Source organism: Rhinichthys klamathensis, unplaced genomic scaffold (assembly GCF_029890125.1).
Source record: "Rhinichthys klamathensis goyatoka isolate OS25496 unplaced genomic scaffold, OSU_Roscu_1.1 h1tg000504l_1, whole genome shotgun sequence".
Lineage (NCBI taxonomy): Eukaryota > Metazoa > Chordata > Actinopteri > Cypriniformes > Leuciscidae > Rhinichthys > Rhinichthys klamathensis.
In genome coordinates, this window is record NW_026606985.1 from 429,302 (window position 1) to 440,000 (window position 10,699).

The window sequence follows — 10,699 nt, forward strand, 5'->3', positions numbered from 1 at the left end:
TGTGTATGTGTTTTCAGTGCATGTGTGTTTTCAGTGCGTGTGTGTGTGTGTGTGTATGTGTATTCAGTGTGTGTGTGTGTGTGTGTTTTCAGTGCATGTGTGTATTCAGTGCGTGTGTGTATGTGTTTTCAGTGCGTGTGTGTGTATGTGTATTCTGTGTGTGTGTGTTTTCAGTGCGTGTGTGTGTGTGTGTATGTGTATTCAGTGTGTGTGTGTGTGTGTGTGTTTTCAGTGCATGTGTGTATTCAGTGCGTGTGTGTATGTGTTTTCAGTGCGTGTGTTTTCAGTGCGTGTGTGTGTAAGTGTTTTCAGTGCGTGTGTGTGTGTGTATTCATTGCGTGTGTGTGTGTGTTTTCAGTGCGTGTGTGTTTTCAGTGCATGTGTGTATTCAGTGCGTGTGTGTATGCGTTTTCAGTGCGTGTGTTTTCAGTGCGTGTGTGTGTAAGTGTTTTCAGTGCGTGTGTGTGTAAGTGTTTTCAGTGCGTGTGTGTGTAAGTGTTTTCAGTGCGTGTGTGTGTATGTGTATTCATTGCGTGTGTGTGTGTGTTTTCAGTGCGTGTGTGTTTTCAGTGCGTGTGTGTTTTCAGTGCATGTGTGTATTCAGTGCGTGTGTGTATGCGTTTTCAGTGCGTGTGTTTTCAGTGCGTGTGTGTGTAAGTGTTTTCAGTGCGTGTGTGTGTATGTGTATTCATTGCGTGTGTGTGTGTGTTTTCAGTGCGTGTGTGTTTTCAGTGCATGTGTGTATGTGTTTTCAGTGCGTGTGTTTTCAGTGCGTGTGTGTGTAAGTGTTTTCAGTGCGTGTGTGTGTATGTGTATTCAGTGTGTGTGTTTTCAGTGGATGTGTGTTTTTACTGTGTGTTCAGGGTGTGTGTGTGTTCTTTTTTCAGAGTGTACGTGTGTGTGTGTCTGTGTATTCAGTGTGTGTGTGTGTGTGTGTGTGTGTGTGTGTGTGTGTGTGTTTTCAGTGCATGTGTTTTTACTGTGTGTTCAAGGTGTGTGTGTGTGTGTGTTCTTTTTTCAGAGTGTATGTGTAGTGCGTGTGTGTGTGTATATGTGTTTTCAGTGCGTGTGTGTTTTCAGTGCATGTGTGTTTTCAGTGCGTGTGTGTGTGTTTTCAGTGCGTGTGTGTGTGTATGTGTATTCAGTGTGTGTGTGTGTGTATTCAGTGTGTGTGTGTGTGTATTCAGTGTGTGTGTGTGTGTGTTTTCAGTGTGTGTGTGTGTGTGTGTTTTCAGTGCGTGTGTGTATTCAGTGCATGTGTGTTTTTAGTGCGTGTGTGTATGTGTGTTTTTAGTGCGTGTGTGTATGTGTTTTCAGTGCATGTGTGTTTTCAGTGCGTGTGTGTGTGTGTGTTTTCAGTGCGTGTGTGTGTGTATGTGTATTCAGTGTGTGTGTGTGTGTATTCAGTGTGTGTGTGTGTGTGTTTTCAGTGCGTGTGTGTTTTCAGTGCATGTGTGTTTTCAGTGCATGTGTGTTTTCAGTGCGTGTGTGTTTTCAGTGCATGTGTGTTTTCAGTGCGTGTGTGTGTGTGTTTTCAGTGCGTGTGTGTGTGTATGTGTATTCAGTGTGTGTGTGTGTGTATTCAGTGTGTGTGTGTATGTGTTTTCAGTGCATGTGTGTTTTCAGTACGTGTGTGTGTAAGTGTTTTCAGTGCATGTGTGTTTTCAGTACGTGTGTGTGTAAGTGTTTTCAGTGCGTGTGTGTGTGTGTATGTGTATTCAGTGTGTGTGTGTGTGTTTTAAGTGGATGTGTGTTTTTACTGTGTGTTCAGGGTGTGTGTGTGTTCTTTTTTCAGAGTGTACGTGTGTGTGTGTGTGTGTGTGTGTGTGTCTGTGTATTCAGTGTGTATGTGTGTGTGTGTTTTCAGTGCATGTGTTTTTACTGTGTGTTCAAGGTGTGTGTGTGTGTTCTTTTTTCAGAGTGTATGTGTGTGTGTGTCTGTGTTTTTAGTCAGCACCGCCTCACACCTCACTTCCCGTCTGCGCAGGAAGTACACATCAGTCGTACCTTGATGGGGTGTTTGAGGGCTTCCGCCACCGTGATCCGAGAGGTTTCCCGAACCAGCGAAGGTTTTCCTAGCCTAGCCTCGATGTAGCGTCCCGCCACAGCCGTCGCGTTACGCGCGGAGTAAACGCCCACCGCTAGCAGCGTCAGTCCTGCCACCTACAGGAGTGGAGGAGCGTGAGACACGAGCGACACCATCTGAGACGTGCTAGCGCTTACAGACGCCAGAGATGTGCTAGCGCTTACAGACGCCAGAGATGTGCTAGCGCTTACAGACGCTAGAGATGTGCTAGCGCTTACAGATGCCAGAGATGTGCTAGCGCTTACAGACGCCAGAGATGTGCTAGCGCTTACAGACGCCAGAGATGTGCTAGCGCTTACAGACGCCAGAGATGTGCTAGCGCTTACAGACGCCAGAGATGTGCTAGCGCTTACAGACGCCAGAGATGTGCTAGCGCTTACAGACGCTAGAGATGTGCTAGCGCTTACAGACGCCAGAGATGTGCTAGCGCTTACAGACGCCAGAGATGTGCTAGCGCTTACAGACGCCAGAGATGTGCTAGCGCTTACAGACGCCAGAGATGTGCTAGCGCTTACAGACGCCAGAGATGTGCTAGCGCTTACCGTAGCCGTGACTTTATCCCAGTCGGATACGAACGTGCGGAAACCTTCCCCGAATACAGCGCCCGCCGTCCTGAAGAACACAAACACAACAGCCATAATGAAGCCAGCGGTAATGTGACCATTAGCATCTGATCATATACACATATAAAGTTATTATTCTAAAGTAATAATGTAATAATGAGTCGTTACACTCTAAAAAAAATCTTGGTTTATTTTTTCTACCCAAATCATGGGTTGAGCCTTTTGGGTCATTTTTTTGTGTTACTATTTCAGTGTTGGGTAGTTTTGTGCTACCCAGATCCTGGGTCAGACGTAACAACCCAGTGTTTGGGTAGTTTTGTGTAACCCAGATCCTGGGTCAGACGTAACAACCCAGTGTTTGGGTAGTTTTGTGTAACCCAGATCCTGGGTCAGACGTAACAACCCAGTGTTTGGGTAGTTTTGTGTAACCCAGATCCTGGGTCAGACGTAACAACCCAGTGTTTGGGTAGTTTTGTGTAACCCAGATCCTGGGTCAGACGTAACAACCCAGTGTTTGGGTAGTTTTGTGTAACCCAGATCCTGGGTCAGACGTAACAACCCAGTGTTTGGGTAGTTTTGTGTAACCCAGATCCTGGGTCAGACGTAACAACCCAGTGTTTGGGTAGTTTTGTGTTACCCAGATCCTGGGTCAGACGTAACAACCCAGTGTTTGGGTAGTTTTGTGTTACCCAGCTCCTGGGTCAGACGTTACGAAGAAAGCGCCTGATGCATTGCATAACATTTATAACTTTATTCAAAAAGATCCACAGAATATAAACACGTATTATGTTGAGATATGTTGTCAGAACTGTGCACTGTATGGCCAGGTGATGGAGTCGCTCTCAGCATATTTCTGTGAACACGAGCTCACACGTCCAGTGCGTTACAGTGGAGACGGGAATTACACTTCAGTTACTTCGGTTTCATTTCTACTTCTCATATATGTTACATGAGCTTAAATGTAGGCAACATGTATAAAAATTATATAAGTTATACTATACTGTAAAATATGATTGAACATAAAGGAATTATCATGCAAGCCAGAGGTTATATCGAGTATTTTAAAAGGTTTAGAGGATTTAAGTTAATCCGTAGACATTCATTCCTGTATGAAGTAAAATAATAAGAAAGAGCCAGTGCTACAGTAAAACAGATCAACTATGCTTGGTAAAATGAACCCAACATGTGACCCGTCCTACATTCACCCAGGCCTTGGGTTGTTTTAGGCGTGTACCGTATGGACTCGAGGACGGTCTGTCTGTGCTCGGCCGCCTTCAGCCGGATCTGCTCGCGGATGATGTCAGCGTTCTCCCGCTCCACGCGCGCGCGGGCCTTAGACTCCGCCTCCACACGCAGCATCTCGTTCTTGTGCCGCAGGTCCATCTCGTGCTCGATGGTGGCTGCAGGAACACACACCCGAACACACACCGTTACGAAGGCAAGCGCTGATGTGTTCAGAAGAGCAGGAGTGAGTCGTGTGGGCTTCACCTCTCCTCATGGCTTCCTGTTTCTGCACCGACTCTTCCTGTTTGCGCAGGTTCTCGTCGTTCAGGATTTGCTGTGGAAGAGCAGAACGAGTGAATGTACATGTACAAAATCACAGTTAGCGAAAAAGGTATTAATTTAAACAATGTAATAATTGTGTGGATCAAGAGTGAGTGAATCTGTGGACACACACTCACTCACACACACACACACACACACACCTGCTGTCGGAGCTGGTCGTCGTACCGCTGCCGGGCCAGTTTATCCTGATACTGAGCTCTCTGTGGACAAACACATCATGACATCATCATCACCACGATCATGACATCATCCTCGCCGTGATCAGTGTGAGGTCTCACCGCCTGGTGTTGTTTGGTCTCCTCGTTCAGAGTCTTCCTGCGCTCTTCTCCCTGAACGCGGATCTGCTCGCCCTTCAGCTGCTCCAGCGCCGCCTCGTACTCCTGAACATCAACATCATCAACATCAACATCAACAACAACAACATCATCATCAACAACATCATCATCATCATCATCAGCCCAGCAGTGTGCAGATCACCCAGCAGACAGCATCTTCGGCTGATCGATTGATTACTGATAAACTCAGTCGCTGTTATGAGGCGAGTGTAAAGCCTGGCTGTGGGTCAGTGACTAGCTGTGGAATATCACTGCTTATATTGAGTCTTATTTAATCCTCCATATGAAAGTTTATGTGCTCGAATTATTTCTATTTATTAAACAATAGTTCAAAACCATACATCTGTAGTACTGATTATTGGAGTCCATTAATCGAACTTCCATGCCTCGTATAGCAATTATATATTACTGTAGTATGTACCAATTTATAGGGGTGTGACGTTACCGTGAGACCGACGGTTATAGTTGAACACCGTCATTAGAACTCTATAACCGCCAAAACCGTGCTATTAAAATATTTTTTACAAACATTTTTTATCATAGAGAATGTTTAAATACTAATATCATCTTAGGAGGGAAGCGGAGGCGGAGTTAGTGGTGCGTCGGAGGCTGAGTGCTGGAGATGATTCGGGAGAGGTCTGTGCACCTTTACCGATCAGAGCGCTGACACGGAGTAAAGCCTTGTTTATACTCGACGCGTCCGCACGAGCGCGAAGGTGCGCGCGGCAAAAATGACGCGTTCGCAAGACCGGCAAGACCCCAGTTGGCTTGGCGGTGTGCACGGCTTTTTTTGTAACAGCGCGCGCGGCGCCGCGTCCGAGGATGACCGACTTCAAGCCGAATCTGCCCGAGCCGCACGTCTCACCGCACCGGCACGCAGTTTGCACGTCTAAATTGCAAAGTTCATTCCAAAGTTTTTTCGTTAAGGTTTTGTTTACTGTGTGTGATTTATTTAAAACAAAGCACGTACATTGCAACTTTTGTTTGTTTTGTTAGTTAAGGATTTGTTTACTGTGTGATACATTTAATGGAAAGCACATTCACTTCTAGTTGTCTTGCTGTTCATGTTAAATAAACGCCAGTAGCTAATCAGTGTCTGCTTGTTTATTCAAACTAAGTTGTCCTATAACAGACGAACAGTTATTCAACCCCCCCCCCCCCCCGAGAGCGGTTATGTTACGAACCGTCACATTTGACTCACGTCATAACCGCCATCACCAATTCTGAAACCGGCACACCCCTACCAATTAACTGATGCTCACACACACTTGGCCTCTCTCGCGCGCAGACACACACTCTCGCGCAGACACACACTCTCGCGCAGGCACACACTCTCGCGCAGGCACACACTCTCGCGCAGGCACACACTCTCGCGCAGGCACACACTCTCGCGCAGGCACACACTCTCGCGCAGGCACACACTCTCGCGCAGGCACACACTCTCGCGCAGGCACACACTCTCGCGCAGGCACACACTCTCGCGCAGGCACACACTCTCGCGCAGGCACACACTCTCGCGCAGGCACACACTCTCGCGCAGGCACACACTCTCGCGCAGGCACACACTCTCGCGCAGGCACACACTCTCGCGCAGGCACACACTCTCGCGCAGGCACACACTCTCGCGCAGGCACACACTCTCGCGCAGGCACACACTCTCGCGCAGACACACACTCTCGCGCAGACACACTAGCGCGCAGACACACACTCTCGCGCAGGCACACTAGCGCGCAGGCACACACTCTCGCGCAGGCACACACTCTCGCGCAGGCACACACTCTCGCGCAGACACACACTCTCGCACAGACACACTAGCGCGCAGACACACACTCTCGCGCAGGCACACACTCTCGCGCAGGCACACACTCTCGCGCAGACACACACTCTCGCGCAGACACACTAGCGCGCAGACACACACTCTCGCGCAGGCACACACTCTCGCGCAGGCACACACTCTCGCGCAGGCACACACTCTCGCGATGGCACACACTCTCGCGATGGCACACACTCTCGCGATGGCACACACTCTCGCGCAGGCACACACTCTCGCGCAGGCACACACTCTCGCGCAGGCACACACTCTCGCGCAGGCACACACTCTCGCGCAGGCACACACTCTCGCGCAGGCACACACTCTCGCGCAGGCACACACTCTCGCGCAGGCACACACTCTCGCGCAGACACACACTCTCGCGCAGACACACTAGCGCGCAGACACACACTCTCGCGCAGGCACACACTCTCGCGATGGCACACACTCTCGCGCAGGCACACACTCTCGCGCAGGCACACACTCTCGCGCAGGCACACACTCTCGCGCAGGCACACACTCTCGCGCAGGCACACACTCTCGCGCAGGCACACACTCTCGCGCAGGCACACACTCTCGCGCAGGCACACACTCTCGCGCAGGCACACACTCTCGCGCAGGCACACACTCTCGCGCAGACACACACTAGCGCGCAGACACACTCTCGCACAGACACACTAGCGCGCAGACACACACTCGCGCGCAGACACACACTCTCGCGCAGACACACACTAGTGATCGACCGATATATCGGCCAGCCGATATATCGGGCCGATATTTGCGGTTTTTACGTGTATCGGAATCGGCCGATACGCGGCTGCTGCGTTCGCCGATAGTTTTTTCCCGGCATTATTTATAGACAGGCGTCCACAGGCAGCTCTGTGCTGCTGGAGACGCTGCAGTTCACGTGCAGACTCTGCACTGCCCCTCCCCCACTAGCAGAGTGCAACCTGCGCTTCAAGATAACGGTAACTTTTAAACTTTCAAAGCATCTTTTAACTGTTTGACTGCTGAAATATTGTCAAACACTTTGAAAATGGAAACACGTTGCTCTATAACTGTTATGTGGTTGCAACTATATAGCTAAGCAAGTTTGTGGGTCCAAATGGAAAACGCGAATGACTCGTCTATAAAACTGCTTGCTTGCCATTGTATTTAGGGAGCTGCAAATAGCTGTAGGCTATCCGATCAGTATGCATTAGGGCTGTCAATGAATATTCTAAATACGAATATATATTGGAATAGTTTCAAAAAACTGAATTTTGAAGGTGAAAATTAATATTCGAATGTGGAAAAACACGCCCGCGGTAGCAGACTCAAGCCTTGTTTATACTCGACGCGTCCGCACGAGCGCGAGTCTCCGCTGACTGCGCGCGGACCTCTCCATATGGACGAGGCGTTTATACTTGACGCGCTCGCCGTTGTGCTATTCTGTGAAACGACAGGGGGCGACTCCGAGTAATTCTCTTCTAAACCACCAGGAATCAGCAGTGAAGAAGTAGTTTGCCATTTATTAGTAGTTTATTAATTTCTGATTCATATAAAAAGAGTAATAAATGCAGTAGGTTTATTGTACTTTCACTGCATGTAAACTAGTAAACAACTGAAGCCTTATTGAAGAGTGTTTAAACCTTAATTTCATCAGCAGGGCTTACTTCTGCTATTGTAGGCTTATTTTGTAAATATAAGCAGTTACTTTAGAGTGCAAACTGGGTGCTTAATGTAAATGTGTTCCTATTCAAAAAATGAGAGGCTTTTATGGTCGCCCATCAATGCAAATGTCTCTGTGTATAGAAGGATCATAAACATGGTGGTACAGACGTACCAGTTCGGCCAGATTCGGCTCGAAGTCGTTCATCTTCGGATGCGGCGCCGCGCGCGATGTTACAAAAAGTGCCGTGCACACCGCCAGGCGAAATGGGGTCTTGCGCACCCAACGCGCACGACCGCCCACACCGCAATGACGTCATTTTTGCCGCGCGCACTTCGCGCTCTTGCGGACGCGTCGAGTATAAACAAGGCTTCACGTTACCACAGCACAGCTCGCTCGGAGCGTTCAGTGTCGGTTCTATGTACTGTGAAACTTCAATTAATGTATTTGTTTCAATCACTGAATGAAGCCTGCTGTATACCTTAAATTGCTTGCACAAAACTCTTGATCAGCACTCAACATTTGTTTGTTGTTGTTCATTTAAACCGGTATGCGCGGAGAGCGTGAGGGTGAGTGCGAGAGAGAGAGAGAGAGAGAGAGAGAGAGAGAGAGAGTGCGCCTGCGAGTCCGGGCGAGCCAGAGTGAGCTCTGCGGTCTTGGCCATTAGTTGATTTACTCGTTTTTTTTTTTAGTAATACGTTGTCAAATATGTTTAAACTCAAATAAGCTACTTAATACTAGTAGTTATGTCTCTTTGTATTAATTTGTCCTGTTATTGACGTAATGCGCGTCATTGACCAAATGCACGACGATATGCTCAAATATGTTTTTTTGAAGGGAATATACAAACGCCATTTGAGCAATTTTGACAGCCCTAGTATGCGTACGGTAGCTGTTACGAACACTGGTCATAGGATTAAGTAATACCAACGTTGTTCCGTGCTTTTTGTGGGAGATTTATTCAGCGACCACCTGGCTGAGGTTTGGACGCGTGTGGTGTGTGTCTCCCTCGCCATCGCAGTGATATTAGAGACTAGACATGCTCATTTTATTTTATGTAGAAAAATTTAAACCATGGCAGTAAATAGTTCGTTACTTTTAAAATGAAGTACAGTGTGCACTGTGCACTTTATTATGCTGGTTGCTACTGTGTGCAATAGTGTAATTATTTTATTTATGCTTAAATATTTATTTTCAGCAGTGAACTTTTTTTTGTTCTACCTCATGTTTTTAATATTTGTTAAATATTGTTTATCTACTTGTTCTTGTTCTACCTCACATGTTTTTACTATTCGTTAAATATTGATTTTTTTCGTTAAATAAATGTTACTTTTATTAAATTGAGACCTGTAACATTTGTTAACATCATGTCATTTTTATGATGTAAATTGAGGGAGCAAAATGTATCGGCTCCAAATATCGGCTCAAGAAAATCGGCAGCCCGTATCGGTCATCGGCTAAGGCTGATGGGAAAAAAATCGGTATCGGTATCGGCACTAAAAAATCCATATCGGTCGATCCCTAACACACACTCTCGCGCAGACACACACTCTCGCGCAGACACACACTCTCGCGCAGACACACTCGCGCGCAGACACACTCGCGCGCAGACACACACTCGGTCTCTCTGGCGACACCTTTGATACGGAGCGTTCTGTGAACGGAATGACGCATTTTAAATATCGCTCGATCACGCGAATTTGACCGTGAGAAGCCAAAATCGTGATCGTGATTAAAATTCGATTAATTGTGCAGCCCTAGGTGTCTGACAATGTTTTTATTTGTAATTATTATTTTTTTATTTAACCATTTAATCATAGTTACCATTATAGTTGCGTTGCGAACTTCACTACTATAGTCAGAGCGATTATTAAAACTGCATGTTGTCATCATTATAGTTACGGGTATACAGCTGAAGCTTTATGCGTTTAGGCCGTTTATTTATTTACGTTCTGGAGGCAGAACACAGCGCTTCCACGGATCCGTGCGAACGGGGATAACGGCACGGTCCGCTTGTGCGGCGCGACTGAAGCGCGGAGTCGCCACGCCTCCGCCAGTTCTACGTTGATGGGCGTGGCTTTGTCTAGACAGGGCATCGGACAGCTTTTTGACAGCTTTCCGCCTTCCCAGGATGCTTTGCGGGCGCGTTAAAGCCGCTTGACATCCCCATAGGAATAAAGTGGAGTGCGGCGCGACAGAAGCATCGCACGGATAAGTGGATCCGTACCGTAATTTTGCCAATGTTGTCATCTGTATGTGATTGTGTCATGTAAACATTTAGAACTGGAGTGCTTATTAAACCCCATCATCGGTGTGAGCGAACACCTCCAGTACCTTCACTTTGCTCTGATGCTCCATCTGGACGGTTTGCTCCTGCATGCGCGCGAGATCCAGCGCTTCTTTGGCATGGCCTGCGGTCACAGGGGTCACGGGGTCACACCTCATTAACAACATCACTCTAATACACTCAGTAGGTCGTTCATCTAGCGTGACCTTTGACCTAATGTCCTTCATATGCTCATGACATCTCCACACTGCAGTTATTATAATGAATGAATGAATGAAGCGCGTCGCGTCATAAACGCGGCTCGGTTCTGGTACTCACGGGACCGGTCCAGGTCTTTTGCCGCCTGCGCCGCGCGCTCCAGCCCCGTCGGGTCGAAGTTGCTCCATTTGTCCTTGGGTTTA

The 10,699-nt window shown here is 47.8% G+C and overlaps 1 protein-coding gene across 1 annotated transcript in view; it reads right to left on the reverse strand.

The window, feature by feature from the left end:
* Nucleotides 1-10,699, reverse strand: part of atad3 (ATPase family AAA domain containing 3) — a 33,096-nt gene that overhangs the window by 22,230 nt on the left and 167 nt on the right. Inside the window, exons 1-8 of the mRNA XM_056237941.1 lie at nucleotides 10,617-10,699; nucleotides 10,346-10,422; nucleotides 4,494-4,595; nucleotides 4,356-4,415; nucleotides 4,138-4,207; nucleotides 3,884-4,049; nucleotides 2,629-2,698; nucleotides 2,008-2,163 (exon numbers count right to left, since the gene is read on the reverse strand). The exon at nucleotides 10,617-10,699 is cut by the window's right edge and continues 167 nt beyond it. Of these exons, the coding sequence (XP_056093916.1) occupies nucleotides 2,008-2,163; nucleotides 2,629-2,698; nucleotides 3,884-4,049; nucleotides 4,138-4,207; nucleotides 4,356-4,415; nucleotides 4,494-4,595; nucleotides 10,346-10,422; nucleotides 10,617-10,699 (784 nt within the window). The remainder of the gene's footprint in view (nucleotides 1-2,007; nucleotides 2,164-2,628; nucleotides 2,699-3,883; nucleotides 4,050-4,137; nucleotides 4,208-4,355; nucleotides 4,416-4,493; nucleotides 4,596-10,345; nucleotides 10,423-10,616) is intronic.